This window comes from Lacerta agilis, chromosome 7 (assembly GCF_009819535.1).
Source record: "Lacerta agilis isolate rLacAgi1 chromosome 7, rLacAgi1.pri, whole genome shotgun sequence".
In the NCBI taxonomy this organism is placed as follows: domain Eukaryota; kingdom Metazoa; phylum Chordata; class Lepidosauria; order Squamata; family Lacertidae; genus Lacerta; species Lacerta agilis.
In genome coordinates, this window is record NC_046318.1 from 30,486,094 (window position 1) to 30,513,222 (window position 27,129).

At 42.2% G+C, this 27,129-nt stretch overlaps 1 protein-coding gene across 1 annotated transcript; it reads left to right on the forward strand.

The window, feature by feature from the left end:
• The first annotated feature begins 378 nt into the window (after nucleotides 1-378).
• On the forward strand, nucleotides 379-20,355 carry SCGN (secretagogin, EF-hand calcium binding protein). Its single transcript, XM_033154729.1, has 11 exons — nucleotides 379-869; nucleotides 2,252-2,322; nucleotides 8,891-8,983; nucleotides 9,344-9,433; nucleotides 12,247-12,303; nucleotides 12,506-12,583; nucleotides 17,087-17,142; nucleotides 17,468-17,513; nucleotides 17,616-17,675; nucleotides 18,885-18,953; nucleotides 19,977-20,355. The coding sequence occupies exons 1-11, from the start codon at nucleotides 797-799 to the stop codon at nucleotides 20,103-20,105; spliced, it is 822 nt and encodes a 273-aa protein (XP_033010620.1). The 5' UTR covers nucleotides 379-796; the 3' UTR covers nucleotides 20,106-20,355.
• The last annotated feature ends 6,774 nt before the right edge of the window (nucleotides 20,356-27,129 follow it).

Here is a 27,129-nt window from a genome sequence, read left to right on the forward strand (position 1 = left end):
TCTGTGAAGTAAGAAAACTAATATACATTCCTCATTTAAAATAAATAAATCTTGATTTAAAGTCACCACTATGGGTTTCATTCTATTCATTTCAGGTGACTTTTGGGTTGTTTCCAAAAGTAGCAACAGCTCCATAGGCATCCTTTGTAATGCATGTTTTAGCTCCTCTACAGCTCCTGTAGTTCTAGAAAGGCTTGCAACTCTGAAACTCTGGCAATATAAAAAGAAGAAAAGTGAGAGAGCCCTTTGTAAAGCGAGCTTTCAAACCGACCCTTCTGTCTGCCGCGAATGCAGTTCTGAATTAATCCTACTCATTTAATACTGCAGCTGTTTCGACCTTCTCCGAGGAAGCTTCTTCAAATTCCCCTTAAGCTGGTGACTCTGGCTTCTAAATTCCATCTTGCACCTCTGTGCACCAATAAATCCCCTTATATTCTCGCCTTACTTACAAGGATATATCATTACAAAAAACAACAAAAGTTGGTGGCAGCAGTCTCATTTCAAGGGCGAACCCAGCAGTTCTTCCTCCAAGCAGCTGACAAGGGAAACTTTGGCACCAAAGGGGGCAGCAAGCAGCCGAATTTGCCTCGCTTGCTGGCTCGCTCCGACCTTCTCTCCAGGCAGCAGGTGGGATCTTGGGGGGAGCCTGGGCGTGTCCCCGGCTGGGCTGCCTTCTGAAAACCCGCCCGCCTCTTGGGCACTCGAGGCCAGCAGCCCGAGTGCCGCGCAGCCCACTTGGATTTGCCAACCCGACGCCCTGACCTTTGCCCATCGCGGTCTCTCCGGCGTCAGCACCATGGACAGCGAATTTCTGCCTTCCCTCGACGCGGCTGCCTTTCTGAGCCTCTGGCAACGCTTCGACGCCGACGGTGAGTGCGCCCGGGAGAGGCTCTTTCCACCGTGGGAGTTAAATAGGGAAGGGACGGAGCGCGCCTACAAAAGGCGGCAGGCATGGGCGCTAGCAGGGGTGTTTCTTTGTCCAAGTTTTCTCTTTCTACTTTGCAAGGAAGTTTTTGCTTTTCCAAGTTGCCTATTCCAATTCGATTTTCGACTACCCATATGCTTGTATTCCCGTGATCTCAGAGTGTCTTGTGTTCATGGGTGTGCAGAGGAGATTAGGGAAGTTGGTCTGATTGAAGCCATTTAATTGAGAAGCAAGGCTAATTACACAGATCCTGGTGGACCTCGATCAGATGGCTTTTTTCACCTATTAATTTGCTGGTTAAAAGAAACATTGCTGTGTTTCAATACCGATGTAACCCTGAGGAACTTATTGTTCTTGTTTTACACCATCAGTGTGCATGGTGCTGAGTAACATAAGCAAAAGGGCAGGTTCCTTTTCCAAGGAGCTTACACTCTCAACCAGTCTTGTAAATTAGACCCCCAAAGTCACTAGTGTGCAAAAATAATAATAATAAAAATACCAGCCTACTTAGGCTGACAAAGGAGGAATGCAGAACCCCACTCTGTCTGCTTGATTTCTATGCTGGAGACAGAGAAAGTGGGGAGACCTCTACACTACTCCCCTCATTTGCCTGCCTGCAGTTGTTTGCCATTTATGCTTTCCAGGTTGATGCAAGTTTGATTTAAATGGTTCTTCATTAAACACCATACTAAAACAACATATCCCAAAAATGTCTTAATACATTATTGTAACCCTAGATTGTGTACAGCCTGGAACATGATGGGCAGGGTATAAATAAATTATTGTTGTTGTTATTGTTGGTTGTTGTTATTTAGACATATTTATTCTGTTTTAAAATAAACATGTTAGTTCTCTGATTAGTGCATTTATGCATGCATGAAAACTTTATACATCTTTCATGTACTTCAAAATGTATGTGCCTGCAGTCTAAAGTTGTAGGTCTGCTCTGGCATATGCAGCCTGGCACCTTGTACCTATGTTTTCCAACCTTTGTATCAATACAATTCTTGGCTATCTGTTTAATATCAAAGGAGGCTGAAACAAGAGAAGCGCTTGGTGGATTTTGGACAAAGTTTCATATCTCTTATTTATTTGAAGAAGAGGAATGTTTTAACTTAGAAATCTGGAATAAAGTAACTGCATATTTAAACAATCTATCAAAGTAAAAAACAAACATTCACATTTTCTTTATGTCTGTCAGTTTGGCCAAATGCATTTGAGTTGTTACTAGATTTATGAAATGTTTATGTTGCATGTTATTTCTTCAGTTTAGATTCTGAACATTAATGGTACAATATTCAGTAATACGTTTTTAATCGGTTTTAGACAACGGTTACATAGAAGGGAAAGAGCTTGATAATTTTTTCCATCATCTGCTGAAGACACTGGGCAGTGAAGTAAGTACTGTGTCTTATGTTCTGCATGTAAATATAACCATGAGCATATGCAGAAGTTTTCTGCAAATTGGTGTTGAACATAGATCCAAGAACTGGGGTTCCGTGTTGCAGAGCACTTTCAGGAAGATGAGAACTCTGCCACCCATCTGTTTGGTAGGGGGAGGAGAAACATGGATTATCCACAACATACATTTAAATCACATGGCTTCTTCCAGCACCAAATTTAGGGCAGTTCAATAGGTTTCCCTGCACAGGGTTTTGAGCTGAGGGGGCACAAAACTGAGAAGATCTATAACTGAAAAGATCCATTTGGAAGTGCCACATTTTAGCCTCGCTCAGGGCACCGTATTACTAAAGATTACCAAAGTCTGCCCCTGGTTCTCCCAAAGAACTGTGGAGGAACCCTCATAAAACTACAACGCCCTTAACATACTAAGGTTTCCAGGATTCTTTGAAGGAAGCCATGCACTTTAAATGTATGGTGTGGATGTGACCCACCTCTCTCCTTCCTGCCCAACACCTGATGAGATGTATCAGATACACACAATGTGGTATTGTGAGTAGAGCATTGGACTAGTACCTGGGAGCCGAAATATCCACTCAGCCATGAAGCTTGCTGGGTGACCTTGGGCCAGTCACCAACTCTCAACTTAACCTTCATATTGTGAAGGCAATATGGAGAAAGGGAGAGTCATGCTGTATGCCTTGAGCTCCTTGGGGGAAAGTTGAATATTTTGTATAAATGCAATAATAAATAAATTACACCCAGAGAGAGAGAGAGAGAGAGAGAGAGAGAGAACTCCCCATGCATGGCACTGGCAGTGCTGTCCATACAGTTTTAGACCAAGCCAAGAGTGTGTAACCATATTTCTCTCCCCATCTACTTTGTTTTTCTTAGTAGCAACATTCTAAAGTAAATAATGTAGTTCTTTGTGTGAGAGTTCTGCTCAGGTTCCTTTCGCAACAGGTGTGGCAACGTTCTTATCGCTGTTTGTGTTCTGAGTCCCTCTGCACTGGCCACCCACTCACTGGTCATAATTTTGGCATGAAGCAAATGCTAGGCTACTGACAAAAACACACATTTAGATTAATGAAGGTGAGTCAAGAGGTTTGCATACACATTAATCTGGATGAAGGGAGTAAGGGCAGCAGGTGTCTTTTGCTTATTCAAAACATTGCTGATTAGTTTTGCAGATGCAAAATTCTGCTTTCCAAAATCAATTAACATGGGTCTTTCTCCAGAGTTAATTGACACTTGCTTAGGAAAATGGATCTGCTTGTAAACAGCTGTAAAATGAACGGTAGAATCAACAGCACAGTCGATTATTTGCATGTCCTGTTCTTTGCGGTTCTGTTTCGTTTCCCCTGACATATTGGCCCTTTATTTTTGATTGCCACTAGCAAAAAGCCATGCTCTCAACTTGTGCTAACTTTCTTCTGTCTATTATCTGACTATTTGCAATTGCCATAAACCACCAAAAAAGGGAATAAGTACTGATTACTGTGATCTTGTTTATGTGATCAGATATCCTGCCTTCATAAAACCTTAGCTCTTTCGATTCTCATTTTACTATCAAAGGAAAAATCATGAGAGAGAAGTAAGTTAAAGGGAAATGGGAAAGACGCCTGGATGATTAGAAATTATTTCTGAACTGCAATTGTGTGACCTTGGAATGACTGATAATAGGTTTAGTACCTCCAATGAGGGGAAGTGGGTTCAACTTACTCATAGCAAACACTGCAAGCTGCTTCAGACATTATTTCCCACTATGTTGAGTGACTGGTATTCTTCTTAAAGGGGAGGACGCATTTCATAATATATGAACAATAGGTGACTCTCTACATCTTAATGGGTTTCTGCTGGTGCTTGTTTCAATAACAAAGCCCTGCTTTCTTAAACACTTCCCTACCAAGCACTTGGAAGAGGGAAAGTAAAGGAAGTCAGACTGCAAGAGCTGAGTACATCATTCACTTCTCATCTCTTGGACTGAGTGGAAAGTGTGAAAGATTCCCTTCCCCTGGCTGCTAGCCATGAGGGTTACTGTATGCCCTGCCTTCACAGTCAGAGGCAGGAATGCTTCTGAATACCAGTTGCTGGAAACCAAAGGAAGGGAGAATGCTCTGGTGGTTGGGTCCTGCTTGCAGCTTTCTGACAGGCCACTTTGAGAACTGGACTGGACTAGATGGGCCGTTGGTCAGATCCAGGTGCCTCTTCTTACTTTATTATGTTTGTGTTGTTCCCCTCCCCTCAAACATCAGGCACCGTGAAGGTTAAAGGGCAGGGTGAATAGGGCAGGCTTGTGTTTGGGGGAAGTAAGAGCCTGCAGGGGACAAGGTAGCCCCCCCCCCCGGTAGGAGCAGGGAACTGTTTCAGCCTGCCTGTCCCCCTGGGCAAGCTTGCAGAGGTCACAGGACAGTGGTAGAGCCAGAAGCAAGTGGGCAAAGCGTGAGTGTAGACCGGGGTCCCCAAACTAAGGCCCTGGGGCCAGATGTGGCCCAGTCACCTTCTCAATCCGGCCCGTGGACAGTCCAGGAACCAGCGTGTTTTTACATGAGTAGAATGTGTCCTTTTATTTAAAATGCATCTCTGGGTTATTTGTGGGGCATGCCTGGTGTTTTTACATGAGTAGAATGTGTGCTTTTATTTAAAATGCATCTCTGGGTTATTTGTGGGGCATAGGAATTCATTCATTTCCCCCCCCCAAATATAGTCCGGCCCCCCACAAGGTCTGAGGGACAGTGAACCGGCCCCCTGCTGAAAAAGTTTGCTGACCCATGGTGTAGACTGTTATCCTTGTACCATCTGTGCAGCCAAACAAGAGGCATTGTCACAATTCAAGGATACATCCTGGCCCAGCAATTGCTCTTGAGAAGGACACAGGGCAGGACCAGTGAGGGGCATAGCCTGGGGAAAGTCCTATGAGTAAAAATAAAATAAAAAAATAAAAAAAATCCTTTTGTGTTCATGCACACTTCTTCAGATACGTATCTGGTATCTGAAGAAGTGTGCATGCACACAAAAGCTCATACCAAGAACAAACTTAGTTGGTCTCTAAGGTGCTACTGGAAGGAATTTTTTTTATTTTTTATTTTGTTTCGACTAAGGCAGACCAACACCTGTAACTGGTCCTATAAGTAGGTAGACTGGCTAAAGAAGCCAGGGGACACATTCAGCCCCTGATCCTAAGGTTGCCTCTGTCTCTCCTAGGCCTCTTGAAAAGGGGGGTTGTTATCTAAGTACACTCTTCACCGATGCTGCCAGACTGGCATTTGCAGGTGAGACATGACTGGCATCCGGGGGATAAAGCATCCCTCCTTCTTGCTTGTTCACTGATCCTCACCCAAGTGCCACCCTGTGACCCTGTTCTCCATTGTCTTGGTGCTCCTTCTACCACACCTGTTGTGTGGACCAGTTCTGCCTTTCCATGCCCTTGATGTTCTGCAGAGTTCTGTAGTGTAGACTCTAACAATGTTGTAATTCTGTAAGAGCATCGAGTTGGAGGCTGGAAGAACATCTCCCAGTGGTGATTGTTTTACAGTGACTCATTGAGTTATGAATTTGTCATACGGTGTTGGTGTGCATCAAAATGAGACGATCCTGCTTACCAAGTTGTTGTGAAGAATAAGCATTTCTGCTTATATGCTTTGAAGATTAAAAGTGTCGGATGAAATAAAACGAATAGTTATTATGCACTCCGAAAGTTCTCTCTGTTTGAATAGCAAACTGTTGCATAATTATTGTTTTTAACCTCTGTGCACCCTGTTGTTATTTCTCCCTAATGACCACTGTAGTCTCTAGCACTCTGTTTCCCCTGACTCTCTTTCATCTACTCTGAAGTGTTCTCAACTAATGCTAAAGGCAAGAAAACGAACCCCAGCTGGGAAAACAAAAGAGTGACCGAATTCAGTGGGCATGCAAAATGGGAAAGGGGTGGAATGAACAAGGAAATGGAGGAATCTGTGTTTGTTTTCATTTCTGGTTGCCCTACAGTGGTGACCATTTTGTGTGAGTGTGTGTGTGTGTGTGTGTGTGTGTGTGTGTGTGTGTTCAAATGGAGATCTGTGGGGTTTGTGCATAGCTTCAGACTTTTTAAGGGAACAACTATATTGGTGACTGGAAATCTCCTCTTTTAAAATATTTGTTCAGCTGGAAGTTCAGCCAGCAAATTTCCATTGTATCTCCTTGAGGGTGGCTGAGGGTGACAGTTTGAAATAGTGTGCTTGTGTCAAAATAGCTACATTTCCCTCCAACAGACCTGGAAGTTAGGCTCAATCTTTTCCTGGTTACTGTTTCCATGCATTTTAAATGGAAATGGGGTTGAAATCCATCCTCTGAGCATAATGAAGAATGGCCTCACAACCTTAACTCACAATCCAGCAGGTTTGCTGGTAAAGTTACCAACTTAATTTCATATTTAATGGAGAAATAATGAAACAATCTCAATAATTAATCTCTTTGCTGATATCACATTAAAATGAGAGCCCATAAATAAGGAAAGAACATTGAAACCCCAAGGAGAAGTTCTTGGTTGGCTGTATATATGTTCTACTTAAAATACAGGAGCAAATCTTACATTTGTTACTAGCTGATGGAATACACGTGGCACTGTGGGGAGAACACTAAATTTAAAAGACCAAGATGACTATACAAAAGAAGATCTATTTGAATATGTACTATTCTATTCTCACTTTTATTTTACTTTTTTGGTGGTTTTTAAATTGGTCTTAAATTTCTGTTACAGTCTCACATTGGAAAATTTTAAACTATAATAACGTGTGGTATTCTTTTAAAAAGATACTAGGGAAACCAAGCTTGCCCTTTTTCTTTTTCTTTTTAAAAACCACCCAGTATATTGTTCAGTTGTGTGCAGGATTATTTTTATGACTTCTTCAAAGAATTTAAAGCAGACAAGATCTTTTTATACGGGATTAAAATATCTTGGAAGTGTCATGAAGTTTAATTAACCTGGCTCCCATAGAATTAACTTTTGGAGCAGAGGCAGAGCTCAGGGATATTTAACACTTGAAGTCTGATATTCTTCTGACTGGCTTTAAAGGCTACTCATAATATATTTAGGCCATCTTATTTCTACAAGCTGTCATTGGCTTCTTGGTACAGAAGGAGTCCTCTTATGTACAGTGTGGAACACAGTAATGCAGTGAAATTATTATTTTGGATGCCTGGTGACATTTATTTAAGCAATTATATCCCACCCTTTGGGATGCGGGTGGTGCTGTGGGTTAAACCACAGAGCCTAGGGCTTGTCAATCAGAAGGTCGGCGGTTCGAATCCCCGCGATGGGGTGAGCTCCCGTTATTTGGTCCTAGCTCCTGCCAACCTAGTAGTTCAAAAGCACATCAAAGTGCAAGTAGATAAATAGGTACCGCTCCGGCGGGAAGGTAAACGGCATTTTCGTGCACTGCTCTGGTTCGCCAGAAGCGGCTTAGTCATGCTGGCCACATGACCCGGAACCTTACACTGGCTCCCTTAGCCAGTAAAGCAAGATGAGCACCTCAACCCCAGAGTCGGACATGACTGGACCTAATGGTCAGGGGTCCCTTTACCTTTATCCCACCCTTCTGGTGCAAAAGGTTGCTCACTGTTTTAGGCAGAGATCCCTAACTATACCTGCAAGATGAGTTGGTTGTCTTACATGCAGAGACAGCTCCATATGCCTACAACATCTTACTACTCTGGGTAGATACATATGAGCAGGGAATCCTTTTCAGGAGCAGCAGTATTGTTTTGCCTTTAGGTGCCTCCCTTTGCAACTATCACCTGGAGTGCTGTTCTATGTTTTAGCCACAATGGCCCCCACCCAGGAGTTTGATCTGCTCTTCGAAGATTTCAGAGACCATGTTGATATCTTCCTCTTCTTGTCTGGTCCTGAACCTTTCATATAAATGTGTAAGCTCTTGCTTCTATCTGTATGGATAGTGCGAGTGTCTAGTTTGGTCACGAAGTGGCACTGTACTTAATTTATATCTGGGTGTGGTCAGGAGTTTCCTGTCACTGTTTTGTTCTTGTCTAAATAAAGTTATTGTCTTGTTGTTCACCAAAGCCTTCCATGATACCATCTGCTCCCAATCTCAGCTAAGCTAACTACAATATAGGTCAATGTGCCTAGTTGCCATGACTTTGTCTTTTCTTGCAATAATCTTTTTCCTTGCTCACATTTATATTCTGCCTTTCTTCCACCATGGAACCCAAGATGGCATACATGTGGCCTCCAAGAAGTCTCCCATCCAGGCACTGATCAGGCCCGCTCCTGCTTAATGTTAGTTAGGTGGTGGCCTCATGTGCTCTTGGACTATTGTCATTTTGGTAAGGAACAAGTCGCTTCTGATAATGTATGTGTGTGCGTGCACATCACTTCCAAAGATGACTTTAAGGCAGGGTGTTAGGAAACCAGAACAAAATAGCTCTTGCTGCAGGCTCCCTTCCTTACAGCCTAAGGGAGACATTTGCTGCAGGTCCTGCATGGCTGGTCTTAAAAGGGACTGGAGAGAACACATTGTACTCGGGGAAATTGGTTTTATCCTTAACCTGTTGCTTTTCATATCACAGAGCACCGTAACAGAAGAAAAGGTGCAGAGGGTGAAAAAACGATTTATGTCAGCCTACGATGTGACTGCAGATGGACGCTTACAAATACAAGAGGTACCTGGCTGCCTTTTATTATGCAGTGTTAGAAAATAGATAGCAGGCAATTGAGGAATAATAAGTGCACTGTTGCAAAGAGTGGGCTCACCGGCTCGTTTAGATAATGTAGTATTGGAACTTTTTGTCCAATTGTCCTTTTGACAAAAGCATCTGTTAGGATTTTGCTGCTAGATTTTGTAGTTTTGCTCTGCTCTGCCCTGCTTCTGTCCTTGTGGTATAGTAATTTATTCCGTATAACAATAACATTAATGATGATGATGATGATGATGATGATGATGATGATTGATGAAAATAACTGCAGAGAGAACAGTTTGAGAAATGTAACCTTCCCTCCCCCCCAAAAAAAAAAAACTTTAGCTTGCAAGTATAATCTTGTCGGAGGATGAGAACTTCCTGCTTCTTTTCCGAAGAGAAACACCTTTGGACAACAGCGTGGAATTCATGCGGGTGGGTGTAATTTCCTGCTGTCTGTTTCCATCTTTCAAAGTATTTTGCATTGCATACTTTTAGTTGGTGTATTGGCCACATGCTGAGGCTCACATTTGTTTAACCTCGGGGTAGCTAACATGGAGCCCTCCAGAATTTATTGGACTCTAGTTCCTAGCAGCCCCAGAAGCCAGCATAGCCAATGACCACTGCTACTGAGAGTTGTAGTCCAATGACTTGGGGAAAGCCATAGGTTCCCTACGCTTGGTTTAAACCCAGGTCTTTCCCAATCAAGTACAAAGCGTGAGATGGAGGATTGGATTCTGGGAGCCCAAAAAAGGCTCCAGGAACTGTAACCTGGTCCTTTGCTCCTTGTAACTATCACTTTCTTGGATCTGCATTCTACCCAACCAGTGCTTTTCCCTAGTTGCACTCTCTTCCAATATTAGAATTTGGTCCAAGAAAGAGCTCTGGAGGTGATAGAGAGCAAGGAAGTAAGTGAGGGAGGGGTATGGGGCATGTTCAGAATCCTCCCATCCACCCACACCTTTGATCTCAAAAGTAGACCCTTCTTCTCCTGCTTTATCTCTAGTCTGTCCCCTCCATCACATATATGTTGAGCCTCAGCATCCTTCTCCATTGTGAAGCACGATGGCCTAGTTTGCATGATACAGAATTTATCAGCCATGAAAGAAGCAGCATGCAGCCTTTGGCCCCAGATGGTCTGTGGGGACCTTTTGCACAGCTGCTTATTAAATTCAAGAATAATATTATCAGCTTTCATTAAACACACACACACACACACACACACACACACACACACACACACACAGAGTTAAGTGTTGTGTGCCTTTACATTTTGGAACCTGAGAAATGAGATTATGAGGCTTGACACTTAAAAGACTATACCTACTAGGTTAATGATTCAAGTCACCATATAAACATCTAGCTAACAACTCTCATTCTTCTTCCCAGATCACACTCTGTCTTTTCAGTCCAATATAAAACATGGGATTGACACTGCAGCTACTGAAGGAGGGCCATTCTGGAGTCCTCGCTAAGAATGGGCCCATTGTGAGCACTGGACCAAACTGTACATTACTCAAGGAGATCTCCGAGGAATCTCCTGATTCTTTTTAAAGCAATACTTAACAATGAGATGGAAACTTTAACTGGTCCAAAATGCAGTGGCCAGATTACTGGCTGGGATTACATTTAGAATTCACACAAACCCTGTTTTGGCTGCCAGTTTGCTTCTGGGCCATATTCAAGGTGTTTAACTTAGTGTTTAAAATCCTAAATGGCCCAGGCCCCAAATTTGACTCACAGTCTCCTTCCCTGCAGATTCCCTGCAGTGGTGGCCCAGGAGAGGACATTCTCTGTGGTAGCCTCTAAAGTGTGGAATTCCCTCCCGACAGAAGTGTGTTGAACACTTTCATTATGTCACTTTCCTCAAATGCTAAAGATGACCTTTTTTTACCCTGCCATTTGACATCTGAGATGTATACTTTAGGAGCCAGCCTATTATCTTGACTGTACTTTGTTTTAACTGTTTTAATATTATATTTTTAATTGTTATAACCCACACTGGAACCTCATAGTGGAGGGGCAACAAAAAAATTAATAAATTGGAACAGCACCACAGAAGAAATACTCAGCTTCTGTAATTTTGTAACTGAGTTGTTTATATCGCCCTATCCAAGGTGGATACCATCAATTAGCTCCAGGTGGGTATTTTTTTTTACAAAATAAAATCTCTTCTAATCTGGGCCTAGTGTTTCAATCTAAAAATACCACCTAAAGTCAACTGACTAAGAACAAGGGGATACAAATAGGAATACAAATAGCCACTTAGTCCCTCGATTGGCTGTGTTGTTTACATAACAAATAACGAATCTGAATATGCAGCCATGGTAACAACAGGTCCAGGTTAAGGATGAAAATTGATTTCAGTCTGTTTACACACTTCTTTTAGATGGAACTTGTCAGTGACACATAAGGTTCTTTCCAGGTTTCAAAATCCTTGTTTTCTAAATATTTTGGAAAGAAACAAAATGTTAGTTAATAATTCAACAATGTCAATGCCTGGATGAGCCATTTAGGGTTGCCATATGTCCTCTTTTTCCAGGACACGGCCTCTTTTCGTGGGTAGAGTCATCATAGTGATCCATGGTTAAAAGTAGAAGTCGGCAAATGTGTCCTCTTTTTTTTTTTGCTCTTCAAAATATGGCAGCCCTAGATGTGCACACATGCATGTGCACACTTCAAACAGTTTATTTTAGAGATTGTGGGGTAATAGCCAAGATCTAGAGAACAAGCTAAATAAATGCTCAGTCTTAGAAAAGCAAATCAGTAACTCCACCTACCTGTGTATTTTTGAATCTGGCCTGCTGCTAGATAGCTCCAGATGAGTCTGGCATGTTCATCTACTAGGAGACTCAGCACAGCCTGAAGGAACATGAGCCCAGAAGAATCTCCTTCCCAAACTATCTGATTCCTGAGCAATGGGCCTGGTGTGATGGTGGCTACCTTCCATCTGATACTGTAGAGCAGCCCTTTCTTTCTGCTGTAGCTCCCCATGAGTGGAGTACAAGGGAGAGTGGGCATACAATCTCCACACAGTGAGCCCACTGAAGGGCTGCAACAGACTCCCATCGTCTGAAATCCTTCCCATGTTGGTTGCAACCCTTGTGAAAAATATAATCACTTATCCAAACTCCCGCTATCCAAACATTTGCTATGTTCTATAGCACTTCCTAAATGAGACTGAAATATAGCTACGTATTGAACATCTATTTGAAGATGATAACCGTTCACTCATTTCCCCCCTTTAGATCTGGCGCCAATATGATGTTGATAGCAGTGGTTTTATTTCAGCTGCCGAACTCAGAGTAAGTTCTCTAGGGAGTCTTTATCCAGATGCATTCTTTACTCAATATGTATATTTTGATCGCATATAAAACATATTAAGTGCATCCAAGCAACTGCCTTAGTTTTAGTGAAGTGTCTGATGAAACAGGCATTGATTCCTTTATATTACTCCTAGTATGCATCTGAAACAGTAAAAACTACTTCTCTCCTTTCCTGACAAAGAACTTTCTGCAAGATCTTTTCCAGCTGCATGGAAAAACCATTTCTAAGGCAAAACTGCAAGAATACACAGAAACCATGGTAAGCAGAGTGCATATTATCAAATACTTATGCTATTATAGAAATTGTCAGGAATTCTAGATAGCCAATATGGTAGTTGCCCAAGATGGACCAACGTTGCAAAGGATGGTCAGGGGATATCTAAGGGGTGGGGGAGAGAAGGAGGGACTGCTGTTGCTTCATCCTGGGATGGGGAACCTCTTGGCCAGCTAGGGGGTCCAATTTGGCCAATGAGGCCATTGTCCCTGAAGCCTGTCACCCCAGCCGTGAGCTGATATCACTGGTGGTTAGAAGTTATCTCCTTTGTGCTCAGAAGTCATCTGGTACCAACTACCAGTATTTATTCCCTATTTTATTTTATGATGACTTGCGTTTTGCTTTTGAATAAGTAATTGGACTGTACCTCAGAATAACATCCTGCTCGGGGAAAGGAGATTCTGTCATCCGGATTATGGGGGGGGGGGAGAAAAGCAGAAAAATAAGCAAAGATTAAATCATAGCAGAAGAACTCAGAGCAGTTATCATAAAACTATTGCAGTGTGTACTGCACCCATATTTCACATCAACCCACAGTTCCAAAAATCTGACTGAGATTTAGTGTCGGTTTTTTTCTCTTGTATGCATTTTTCTTGGCCTATGTAGTTTTCAGCCTGGATTTAGCATGATCTCCATCACAAGCACAGACTACAATTTCATGGACCCCCCCCCCCCCAAAAAAAAAAACTATTTTAAAAAATAAACTGCATTATGATCAGGATGGAATCCATTATAACCTATTTAGGCTAGACTGAAAACTTGTACTTTACAAGAATATTTGTGATATACACAAGAAGGATTTGAACAGGCACTAAATCTTTTCTATCCATGCCCAGACAACTGATTTGTGGATACCATCTGTTGAGTTACTGCATCATATGTTAACATTGTAATCTTGCAGCAACCTGGTTGATTTCAGTAGGCTTTAAAAAAAATTAAATCAGGTATTTGTGATTTCCTTTTATTTCTTGTGGCTTTCAATAAGTTGTTCCAGTACGTATTTGTCCACAGGAGAGTTGGTTTCAGATAGGGCTCATTCCCCAGAGATGTACAGTTTTTAAGGAAGAGTCAGTGAGGCACTTCACGCAAATGGGAAGCAGCTGTTACACAAGCTTGACCTTATATTGTGAAGTTGACCTTGTCAAGTGGCCTCCTCAAGTATACATTGCACGAGAGGGATGACATGGGAAGGAATCCTACCACAAAGGTCCCAAGGAGGTGCTGAGTAATTATCCTTCAATACCTGTGGAAACCCTCTTATGAGAGGATGAGTTCTAGAGGGCAAGTGTGTTTCTAAGCACATCATTCAGTTTAAGTGGTATCAAAGGCTGAAGGAGAAGAGAAGACCATGTTGTTCCAGGAGTGGTCATGAGCTAAGGAAAAGGGTTGGTAAATGAACAACAAGTGCCTTGCCATTAGCATTCATCTGTCATGACCCACATGTCACCTTTAAGTTCTATCTCTAATCATGCAACTAGGGAAGAAGGAAACCTACTTTAAAATTATTCTTATTATTCTTATTCTTAAGTGTCCTGCCCTTCATCGTAGATTTTGCAACATTAAAATACAACATAAAAGACTATACTTTTAGGCATAGCTGTCAACTTTTCCCTTTTCTTGCGAGGAATCCTATTTGGAATAAGGGGATTTCCCTTTTTAAAAGGGAAAAGTCGACAGCTATGCTTTTAGGGATCATTTCTATAGTGCTTAAAATACAACACAAAAACAGAAAATACATTAAAAAACATAAACCAATAACACCAGCCCATCCCATTCCCACTCCCACCTCAAGCACATTTATTTATTTATTTATTTAAAATAATTTTTATTTGTTTTGTAAGGTACACAAAAGATAACATCACATTATATAAAAAAGGAAATGAAGAAGAAAGAAGAAAGAAATACCCTAAACACATTTAAAAGGTTATAGGGTGTTGTCACTCAAAACCCCTCAGAAATCTTTCCAGTTCACTTTGAAAGGGTCATTTGTGGAAAATTAGCTTTTTTGACTGTCTCTGTGTCCCTTATTGTATCCCACTGTGCCCAGTATCAGTGTAACCCTTTTTAATTTCTAAGCTCAAATCCTTACAACTGACATACAGATTTTAGAAGTGTTTTTAATGTTCCCCAATCGCATTCGGATAAATTAAAGCTTACAGTCATTATTAAATCACCAGCGGGTGGCGCTGTGGGTTAAACCACAGAGCCTAGGGCTTGCTGATCAGAAGGTCGGAGGTTCAAATCCCCACAACGGGGTGAGCTCCGGTTGCTCGGTCCCAGTTCCTGCCCACCTAGCAGTTCGAAAGCATGTCAAAGTGCAAGTAGATAAATAGGTACCGCTCCGGTGCGAAGGTAAACGGCGTTTCTGTGCACTGCTCTGGTTCGCCAGAAGCGGCTTTATCATGCTGGCCACATGACCCGGAAGCTGTACGCCGGCTCCCTCGGCCAGTAACGCGAGATGAGCACCACAACCTCAGAGCCAGACACGACTGGACCTAATGGTCAGGGGTCCCTTTACCCTTTACCTTTATATTTTTAAAATTATGATTAAAACAATTCTGCAGTTCACAAAGCTACATCTTGTCAATGCCATAAGCACGGCAGGCTCATTACTGGTTTATTCATCAGCAAACCACATTACCTAGCCTGCCAAAATTATCACATCCTGGCTAAGGCTATTGTTATTCATTGGCTAGAATAGGATGTCATGATAATATCAGACAGGCTGTCAGTGCAGGGCTTTCATTTGCACCACACAATATGCTTCCACTGAATAAAACAGTATTTAGTTTAGTTTAAGGCATATGAAAAATCCATGTGCTATGTTTCCATGGAGGTTTTGTTTGGATTAACTCCGTGCTTCCTATGTCTTCCTTCCCTTGCTGTCTCCACATCTGTCAAAATGTTTGTTGATTACGCTTGTTATTGGATATATTGGGTTTCAGGCATGCAATACAGGTTCTGGAGATAAGCCCTGATTCAAATTAAACCATCCCTTTGTTTTTTTGTAACCAAGCTCTTGCATGGAAAAATACTATGAGCAGCAAGTTCCCATGACACTAGCAAAAAACCTGAAACTTGTGAAAAATTATGGAATGTGTTGGGAGCAGGTAGGGAAGAAAGCGTCCTGCTCATAGTAGGCTGGCTTGGAGGTGAATCTAAACCATAGTTTAGTGTTATGATAGTCTTGTTCCCCCAAGACTTGCACACTCCATCCCCTCCCTTGTCCTTCAGCATGACTTTTCCAGTGGGAAGTTCAGGATATTTAGACTTTCGTCCTTCAAATTTCAGGAGTGGGGCAAAGGAGAGAGAGCTGTTGCTTGATCCTGGGATGGGAAACCTCTTGGCCAGATAGGGGTCCAGTCTGGCCTATGAGGCTTTGTAAACTATGGTTTGAAGGGAGCTTAGTTAAGGTTAACCACAGTTGACAGAACAGAGGCAGATTTAGGGCAGTTCAACCAGTTCTGTCACACTAGACCCTAAGCCTAGGGGGCACTGCAGGGCACCACAACTATGATGCAGTGAATTGAGCAGAACAGATGGCAAGAGTTAGGAGGGACACCAAATTTTGGCCTCACACCCTGGGGAGATATTTACTTATGCATCTTGAGGTGTGTGTAGACAAACACATGCACAATAATATTTTTCCCTGTAGGTTTTTCAGAGCATCATCATTCCTAAAGAGGTAGCATTCATAAAAGAGAAGTTAAACAATATCCCAGTAGTGAAAATTTTAGCTAATCTATGAGATACACTATGTAGTCATCTCCCAACACCTAAAAAAAATTAAATTCAGTTTCTCAACCTTCTTTTATCATGAATTATTCAGGCTACTTTTCTCCTTTCTGAAAGTGATTGCCATTTTATAGCAACAGGGCTATAGCTGGGAAAGGACGAGGGGGGGTGGACTTTGAAGAGAAGTGATTTAGCCTGGAGGGGAGCAATCAAAATATAGTTCAGGAAAATCTGAATATACCAGGGAGAACCTCTTACAGTCATCAGCATGAGTGCTCTGACATTAAGAGCCTGAAATTTCCCAGCAGAAACACGTGCTTATGGAGGGAAAGCCATTTGTGAAACATACTCATCATGAAAATGAGTCGGATCAAACACTCACTTATCTGTCTATCAGAAGGAAGATGGATGGTGTTCCACCATGTTTTCCAAGGACCGTTCCATAAAAATTGGGAAAGACAGAAGGAAGTTGGTATCATCCTCACATATACATCCAACAGGCACACAATGCACTCTTTCAAAACTGTTATGCCATCTGGCCAAATGCCCCATGATAAAATCTGAAAAGGACAGGTGATTGCTTGTCCAGTCCTTGGCAAATCTGACATTATGCCCATCAAGGCTGTGTGACTCCACAACATGGGCAGCATCACTATGAATAGTGAAATGCCCCTGTATATTGACTCATTGTGTATGCCAGGTTTCCTATATTAATGACAACTTCATAAAGGCTTTCTTAACTTGCTTTTTTAGATGAAGCTCTTTGACAAAAATAAAGATGGACGACTGGATCTCAATGACCTAGCAAGGTAATGACTCATCAGCTTATTCAGAAAGGGAGTGTTGAATCTGTGGTAGCTTCAACAGGCATAACTTTCCCCATTGCTATGTCTTCCCTCTACCCTAAATGCTAAATCTGTTGAATTCCTGACTGTCATGAGGAACCAGAACTTCTAGAGGTTCAGAATTTCTGTCTACACGGGGAAAAGTGGCAATCCTACTCATAATGTTACAAGCTTTTGTGTCTCAAAGTGCTCATCTTTCACTTTTGTGAGATCTATCAGGCAGAAATGCCTATCTCTGTGGAACTGGTATCTGAGAAAATACGGTAACAATTTGCCTCTTTCCACTTAGAATTCTGGCTCTTCAGGAAAATTTTCTCCTTCAATTTAAACTGGATGTAAGTACAGTAATTTTTAGTGCATTTAGTTACCTTTCCCCCTTTTCCCTTAAAAAAAAATCTCCAAACATTTTAAAAATATTTTTTTTCTCCTCCATTCAGGCTTGTAGTACAGAAGAAAGGAAGAGAGATTTTGAGAAAATCTTTGCACACTATGATGTTGTAAGATGATTTTTTTGTTTCTTTGGTAGGTTTGGGATTATTGCAAGCCCTCCAAGTGCCCCTATTTTCCAGGGACAGTCCTGAGTTTACAGAAGCCATCCCAGTTTCTGATTTGATCCCGGAACATCCTGCTTTTCCTTAGGACACCCCTATTTTCATCAGAGAAATGTTGGAGGGATGGAGTTTTTTTTGGGGGGGGGAACCAACCTAAGGAGATAAGTGATTATAAAACCTTTAAAAACATCTGAAGGCAGCCCTGGTTTTTAAAAAAAATGTTTAATGTTTTATGGTGTTTATATAGAGAGAGAGAGAGCAGCTGGGGCAATGCAGTCAGTTGGGTGAATAATAATAATAATAATAATAATAATAATAATAATAATAATAGAATAGGAAGTCCCTATTTTCATCTGAGAAATGTTGGAGGGTATGTTATTGCTGATCAAGTGGCACATCAGACTTTACAGACTTTGCATTAGAATAGCATGCAGGGGAATGAAGTGGAGATATATATATATATATATATATATATATATATATATATATATATAATGTTGATTGTAGTTGTTTGTTAAGAAAACCTTCAAAGCAATTTACAGTGAGAATAAACAACAAATCTATTAGTAAAAACCATAAAACAACTCTATAGCCATAGTGCTGGGCTCGCAGGGGCCAGGATGCATGCCTGATTGTGGCGCCCCGTGAACCCAGCATCGATTTTGCAAGGCTCGCAAAAACAACACAGAGCTCTCAGGGCACCGCAAGCAGGCGTGCACCTCACTTTCCAGCAGTGGGGAGGGGTTGCTGCAGCAGCACGCTCCACCCACGGCCCTGACCCTATGGTGTGCCCTGGTGCACACCCGGGGAGCAGGTGGGGAATGATCCACCACTGGCCAGATTATTTGTAAAATGCACAAGTAGACCCATTATAACAAAAGTCGGGACAACTAGGATTACAGCTGTCTTGCTCTCTTCTGAATCAGAGTGTCTGAATCAGCTCTGATGACCACCTTTCTTGTAGCGTAGTTACCATGACAGAACCTTATTAAGACAACAAGGAGCATGCAGTGGATTTTCCATATGGTTTGGATGTCCATAGGCATATAGCTTGGGAAGTTGGAGATAATATTGCCAGAAAGAGAACAGGCAGCCAAGTATTCATGGATGGATGTGTCTGCAAAACTGTATGATTTTTACATGTATATATTCCAGAGTAAGACAGGAGCACTTGAAGGCCCAGAAGTGGACGGATTTGTTAAAGATATGATGGAACTTGTCAAGGTGACTACTTAGTGCTTTCCATGTTTTGTTTCCCATAGGTGTTGTGACAAATGTGGCTTGGTTTCAGTAGCTTAAAAGCATAAGGCACCAAAATAAATAACCTAATTGGCCCCAGGTCTTTTTTGGAACAATAAAGAATGAGGAACTTCACTTTGTTAACTTGTGTGCCTGGGAAACCTAATGAAGTGATAAATTATGATGTGGACTTAGCTTTCCTTGTGACAGATTTATGAATGTAATGGACCCAGTACAGCAGCTCTGAGGTGCACATGGTTTTCCAGGTACAAAGAGCTTCCTCATACTTTCATTGAACCAGGAAGTGTTACACACACGAACGAACGTTTCCATTATAGAAGAGGATGGAAAGCATTGACCCATCTAAAGCTCTGTGTTTGGCCATGTTCTCTTGCTGTACCTACCTTGCACCATCATCGCCTCTGCCTCTTCTTCCAAATCCTCCAAACTGGGCACACAAGTAAAGGGCTAGTAGTATAAACTTGGCCAGATTCATGTTTATACATTTAGAGAAGACATGCACAGCATCATTCTATTTAGATAGCGGACAGTGGAGTGCAGTGTCAGTATTTACCTGACTTCCTGTCAACTGTTTACTGAGACAGTGAGGGGCAAGGCAATGAGAAGGTCTGCATGGTGCAAATGCGCTGGCAGAGCCAGTCCGGTGCTGCTGTGTTTGCACTGTGCCAATCTCACTGCCACCTCTCTCCTTCACCTCATGTTAAGCACAAGTGACTCTGCTGGCAGGAGATCAACTAAGTGCTGCTACTCCACCATCTGCTGCAGATCACAAATCCATCATTTCTCCTTTTTGTTTTTCTTTCTTTCCTTCTTTCAAGCTGTACTGAGGCTTCCTATTTGCTGGATCTCCTCCTCTTTTGTCCTTTTCATTGTTCTTTGCTGTGGAATTCTTGTTCATGCTTGATTAATAGAAAAATAACTCATGAGAATGGATATTTTGTCTTCTGAAAGTAATTCTCTCTCTCTTTCCCCTCCTTCCCATTGTAGCCCAGCATTAGCGGCACTGACCTGGATAAGTTCCGCCAGATCCTGCTTCGCCATTGTGATGTGAACAAGGATGGGAAAATTCAAAAATCCGAACTCGCCTTGTGTCTGGGAATCAAAATTGCCCCATAGACCTGAATGTGCTTCTCCTGTGGCTTGCCAATTATTGTCTTTTGTGAGAGCCTGCTGGTCCTGGTAGAACATTTCCAGTGCTGTGTTAATAATCTCTGTTATGATGAGCCTAGAAGATAGAGGCAACTCACAGTGCAGATGAGAATCTTCATTTGCAAGTCTTCAGCCCAGCAGAATACATGTGATGAACAGTAACGACACACATGCTGTTCCAAAGGAGATCTCGTCTGTGGGGTTTCTTACACATTTTTTAAAACATGTTTCATATCTACAAACTACCCAGTCTATCAGAAACCTACGTGGCCATTGTACTAGGACTGCTGCTATATAGCATCACACTTTGTTGTACTCTGCTCCCTAGGCTATATCCCTAAAACTATTGGTTCCTTCTTGGTAGTCCATGTCTGTGACAACTGTGTAGTGTGTGATACTCACAGTATCTTTTTTCCTCTCCTTTTTTAAGGCACAAAAGCTTGATGGTGTTGGAGGCAGTGTATTTGTAAAAGAATAAAAGCAACCGTTTAGAAATCAGAGTACAACTGGTGTGTGTATTATAATATGTAACACCCTCCACCCCGATTTTAAATGGCAGGGGAGGACAAAGCTGGAAAACAGCAAAGGTTTGGCTGGACAGAAATATCCCCCAAAGTGGTGCTAATCTTAGCACCAAAACTGATCCTGACCAAGGTTCCTGACGTGGAGCAGGGGTCTCATTTCAAGGGTCCCAAGTCTTTCTGGTTTAAGATCAAGTCTCTGTTCCATCTCCTTTCCTTCTAGTGTGAACCATCTCTCTTGTGTGCTTCAACCCATAGATTGATCTTTGACAATGCTCTAACTTTTTCTTTTAAAAAAGAAAAGAAAAGAAAACCCTCCAGCTCTCTTTTGTGCAAGATTTTTGAGGTCCAGTATATGCTTGAATCCATCCATCCTGCTTTTCTCTACTTTTTCTCTATGGCTTTGTAAATCCTAGCCAAGTCACAAACAGGTACATTTGTATGAGGGTGGTGTCTAGAGCCTCTTGGGCTTGCCGATCAGAAGGTCAGCAGTTTGAATCCCTGCAACGGGGTGAGCTCCTGTTGTTCTGTCCCAGCTTCTGCCAATCTAGCAGTTCAAAACCACACCAGTGCAAGTAGAAAAATAGGTACCGCTACGGCGGGAAAGTAAATGGCGTTTCTGTGCACTCTGGCACTCATCACGATGTCCCATTGCTCCAGAAGTGGTTTAGTCATGCTGGCCACATGACTCGGAAAGCTGTCTGTGAACAAACGCTGACACCCTCAGCTTGAAGCGAGATGAGCACTGCACCCCATAGTTGCCTTTGACTGGACTTAACTGTCCAGGGGTCCTTTACCTTTACCTTTTTTTAACCTTTGCATTTGTATACAATGTAAGTCTAATATATTTTGGATATCATCGAAGTTAGTCACATTCAGAGCAGAGCCCTTCAAATAAATCAACTTTTTAGTTCAGTCAATTGATTCCAATGGGTCTACACTTCTGGGTTCCAAAATAATCTGGAATTAAAGATAACTGCCTCTTCCTTCCCCCTTTTCACCACCGCTAATACTTTTTTGCATTTTTATGTTCCCATCTCTGATGATGGCAATTGAAGTCATGCTGCTATTTGAACTTGAAAGATGGGTTTGTGTCCTGAATGTGCATACCCCACATGCCTCTATGATATTTCAATATTCAAGGGAGTTGTTTTATTGCGAACAAACCAGGCTTACAAGCAAATAGAATGCCAAACAGGAGACTTAACGCAAAGGCCTCATTTGGCTCAACCAGTTATATAAAGTGCCAGTAGAGAGAATGGGAAAGATTTGGTTTTGTGCCTCTGTTCATGATGTTATTCGCTGCTTCCCTCTCTATTTAACCATCTGCAGCTTTTCTCCACCTTCCATGAGCCTTCACTGTGAGCCAAACAGATTGGCTGCAATCCAGGTAAAATTTAAGCATTGTTCACTTAAACATTGACTGGGACTGAAATGTATTTCACCTTTTTTTGTAATAGGGCAGAATCTTTTCTCTTTTCAAAAAATTTAAAATCAGAAGAAGTTCCAGCAAAACTCCCCAATATGGGGCACTGCCTAGAGCAGTAACCACCAACCTGGTGGCTTCAAACGTTGGCTGAGGCTGATATGAGTTGGAATCCAAGAACATCTGGAGAGAGCAGCAGGTGGGCTAAGAGTGTTGGGCTGGATGTGCAAAACCCATGTCTAGTTCCCTCCCACCCTCCACCAGCTCTGAAGTTCATTTGGAGACCTGGAGGGCAAAGACACTAACTTTCCTAAATTGCTCTATGCTGCTGGCAGGAAGGACAGGAAACAAATGGACATAAGAAATATGATGGCTTTCATCTCCGGGAAAAACATCAGGGAGGTCTAAGTGCTTTTTGCATATGGCCCCCAAGAGGGATTACTTTCAAAACCTGATACATTTTTGAAGTTCGGCTAGAAGTTTTTAAAATTCAAGAAAACTGCTTCTAGCTGTAAAATAATTGAGTGTTGGGAGACCTTGGTAGGCAATAAAGAGACTACCATTTCAGGAAGAGGGGAAGACACATAACAAAGTTATTTCCTTCTTCGTCTTGTTTGAATACCGCAGAATAACTGTAGCAATGTTATGAACACAGATTGGTTGTCTTGCTGTTTCTTACACAGGCAAAGGACTTTGCCCTTTGCATGCATTCCTAGTGCATAATTGTGGTTTCTCCAGAAGTTCTTTTTTACTCTTTGTTTAATATGATTTGTGCTCATAATGGTATTGGGGCAGTTAAATGTGAACCCCTTTCAATACTTTTTGCACCTGCAAATGTTTCAAGGCAGACATACTTTTATATTGTCAATCAGTGTATATCCCATACCTTCCTGCTAAGATCCTGCAACTTTTTACACCACAATTTTTTTTTGGGGGGGGGGCAAATTGGGGGGGGTTGTCACACTTTTGTTGTGTTATAGTGCAGGACTGAGCACTATATTACAGTGATCATGTAATAATGTTGAAGAACAGAGAAACAACTAATAAAGCAAACTGGTGTGTGGATGATCCAGTAGAAATCCACCACTGATGCTCTATTATTGTATCAATGACATGTTGCAAAATATATCATTAAAAAACAGTCTGGAGAGGCCCTTATAATCTGCTTATTTCAAAAATAATAATTGAGTTTGCAATAGATATATGTGCCTTCTAGGAACTGCCAGACAGGATCTGAAAGCACAATGGGAGAATGCCTTTTTCACTAAATGGCATACTTGTGGGCACAATCCAAGAGCAGAAATGGAAATCCAGTTTCAGTCCAACTGTGTACAAACCAGGTATGGGTGTCTGGTTCCCAATGCCTTATCCCTAAATAATGGCACACAGATTAAAATTGTACCTAAAAGAACCTTATTAACTCAAAGGGCTGCCACCTGAGACAAAGGACAAGATGGTGCCCCCTTCCCCATTCTATGTATTGAAGTTAAGTGGATCAGCAGTTGAATTTTAAACTTAGAACATGTCCATTTTGCAGTAGAGCCGCTGTGACTAAGGGAGATGAGTAGCTTTCACAAGCCATCTGGGGTGGATAAGATCCAAATGTCAATGGCTGTTTCGGCCACACTCAATTTGCTGCCTGCCTATCCATATCAACTTTTCGGTGTGATGCGATGAAAGTCTAACATACATGAAAAATATTCCAAATTCATTTCTGAAACTGCTGGAAAAGCCTCCAATAGTTCCCGTCAAACAGAGTGTCAAGAATAATGCATTTTCTGAAGCAGAAGAAATATATTACTGGGGGGGAACCTCCCCCCCCCCCTTGCAGCTTTTTTGTTTGTAAGATTCTCCCTAGTGACACAGATGGTTATCCTGCTATGCTGAACAACTCAGAAAACACAGGGAGGATTTTTGTTTACTGAACAGCATGTTCCAACTTTCCATTTCATTTTTTGCCTTCAAAGCTTCCAAGTAAGCCCTCGTGGCAACGTTGCTACCAGTTGTTGAACAAAGCCAAAGCAAGCTGGGATGTTGTTCTGGCTTTCCCCCAGAAACATCACAGCAGCATTCATACCCTTCATAATCAGGAGCCAGAAATGCCATCAACTGCAAGTGTAAAAGCAGCTAGCCCAGAAGCCTGAATTGTGATGATTCTAGCAATGTTGGCACAGACCAGTGTGGTTCCCCCCCCCCCCGGTTCTGATTAATTGTGCCTCTAATTGCAGCAAGTCACAGAGCATCTGATCTGCCATGTGCTTAGCAAATCAGACGAAGCATAGGCCCATGGTTTCCAGTGGGACAACTCTAAGTAAGTCTGAATTCAAACCTCTAAAATAAAAGGTCAACCAGAGTGATGCAGTAGACATAGGAAATGCCAAAGTCTGTGCTACATGTTACATGTCCGGGCCCAGGACTAGACGAGAATTAGCCTCAGTGTGTTGTAGGCTATCTCGCTTCTCCTGCTGCTTCTGCTGCAAAAGAGGAGTTTGAAAGTTTTCACTCCCTTTGGAAAGGAACTACCACAGCTAGTTGTACTGTCCAAACCTTTGTTGTTGTTCAGTCGTTCAGTCGTGTCTGACTCTTCGTGACCCCATGGACCAGAGTACGCCAGGCACGCCTATCCTTCACTGCCTCTCGCAGTTTGGCCAAACTCATGCCAGTCGCTTCGAGAACACTGTCCAACCATCTCATCCTCTGTCGTCCCCTTCTCCTTGTGCCCTCCATCTTTCCCAACATCAGGGTCTTTTCTAGGGAGTCTTCCCTTCTCATGAGGTGGCCAAAGCCTCAACTTCAGGATCTGTCCTTCTAGTGAGCACTCAGGGCTGATTTCTTTGAGAATGGATAGGTTTGATCTTCTTGCAGTCCATGGGACTCTCAAGAGTCTCCTCCAGCACCATAATTCAAAAGCATCAATTCTTCGGTGATCAGCCTTCTTGATGATCCAACTCTCATTTCCGTACATTACTACTGGGAAAACCATAGCTTTAACTATACGGACCTTTGTACTGTCCAAACCTAACAGAGCTTAAATATGGTTTGCATGAAATGAGTCAGCTTCAAACCACCTAATTCATTAACGTAATTAAGGGTGTAAAATTCCATCACAGCAGACAGCATGACAAGTAACCCTGTTTTTGTTGGAGGCCAATCTGCTGTGGAATCGCACTGCATGCGAGCAACACAGGTCAGAACAGAAATCAGTGCCTTCTCACATCCCTCCTTTCACTTTATAAAAAGAAAAATTAAAGTTGAATTATTATTATTATTATTATTATTATTATTATTATTATTATTGTTATTATTTACTACCGTTCATCTGAAGATCTCAGGGCAGGTCACAAGATATAACTATAGGCTAAAAGCTGTACTTGTTTTAGTTAAAACAAAACAATTCTCTCCCCTCCCCCAACACATTTAAAAGGCCATAGAATATTAAACAGCTCAAGGCCTGGTTGAAGAGAACCGTTTTCGCATATCGCCTAAAGATGTATAATGAAGGCACCAGGTGAGGCTCCCTGGGGAGAGCATTCCACAAATCTTGGCCTAAAAAAATGAGCCATCCCGAAAACTGATCTCATGGTAAGCAAATATTTACAATATTGTGGAAAGTGCATATTCAACTCTCTAGAGAGTATCTCTCATTATTCAAAAACCTTTGAAGATTCCTCCAGATACTTCAGTCATTGTTACTGCTAAAGCTACTCTGACATTTTTATCCTCACAAGCTGAGAGCCCTTGTAAATGCTGAGAGGCGGCAGGCCCGTTTCTGTCTATTATGCAATTCAGTCAGCCATTATTATTATTTTTTACGCTACTGGAAGACTCCAGAAACCTGGTCTCCCAGTGTTTTAAAACATGGTTCTCCCTTAGAGGAGGATGCAAATACTGTTCCAGCAATAATAGCTAGAGTTGGGGTTTATTTGGATTTATTGTTTTTCGTCCATAGCATGGCTTTCTGGATAAAGAATCCTGATAGTTTTGATAAAGCAGTGCTATGCCTCACAGCATCCCATGGCTGTGTGAGGATGACCCCAGTTCAGAATGTGCCTGAAAACTCACACACACAAACCCCAATTCTCTGCTGGTGTGTCTGCTATTCTAGTAAACTAACTGTTTCTGTTTTCTTTCTCTAACCCCACCACCACCACCACCACCAAAACCCACTTTTATTATGTTTACTCCAGTAATAGACCTGGTTGTAGTTGTTACAGAATAGCAGCACAGAATAAAACATTTTGGAAGGTGGAAGGGGACTTGGGAGGTCAATGCATTGCATGACGCAGAATCTCCAGGATAAACATACTCAGCTCTGTCAACTATTCTGCAAAGGACTTGATTTCCAGGCTCTTGGTCATCTTGGTCATCCTCCTCGGGCCTCTTCACCTCCTCCCACCTCAGCATCTCCCTCTATTCCTTCAGACATAGATACAGTCTAGTGCAGCGGTAAAATACCCACAGCCTCTGCCCTAAGTTCATGCAGCTCTCCAGATACTCCAAACCCACCTCCATCCTTTGGGGAATCGCTTCCTCTTCTTCTAAGGCGTGGGTGTGCATCAGAGGTATAGAAGGAGGCATGGCAGATGTGCAGTGATCCCAGAACAGAAAACCCCCTGCAGTGAGTCACAGGAAACAGGGGCCTGGAGAGGAGAGTTGGGTGAACATAAATGGACAGAGGCAAAATGAATGGGGTGATGGAAAGGGGCGGATGCACGCAATCAGCTCTGACCTCTTTTATTGGATTGGTGAAAGGGGAGTAAAGCCTAGCTGAATGGAGAGATGGAAGGGGGAAGCACAAAGAGAGGAAGTGATGCACCCAGGCGGTCCAATGAAGACAAGAATGACATGCAATCCTAAAACCTGCCCTCCTTCCTTACTTTCCCCTGTGTGGCCCCTGAGAGAGAAAATGTTTTCCTTCCCTGTTGTGAAAAAACAAGAATGGCATTTCTGAAGGAGAGATGTGGCAGATTCTCAGTGATCCTACATAACCTGTGATTTACCTGGGGGAATTACTAGAAAATAAAAACCGCCTGTCCCTGGTTTT

What these genes read in the sequence shown, in the direction of transcription:
- SCGN (XM_033154729.1), top strand. Translation starts at nt 797, where the DNA reads ATGGACAGCGAATTTCTGCCTTCCCTCGACGCGGCTGCCTTTCTGAGC. An exon ending in GCAACGCTTCGACGCCGACG is followed by an intron (nt 870 to 2,251) that starts GTGAGTGCGCCC and finishes AATCGGTTTTAG; the next exon opens with ACAACGGTTACATAGAAGGG. An exon ending in ACAGCGTGGAATTCATGCGG is followed by an intron (nt 9,434 to 12,246) that starts GTGGGTGTAATT and finishes TCCCCCCTTTAG; the next exon opens with ATCTGGCGCCAATATGATGT.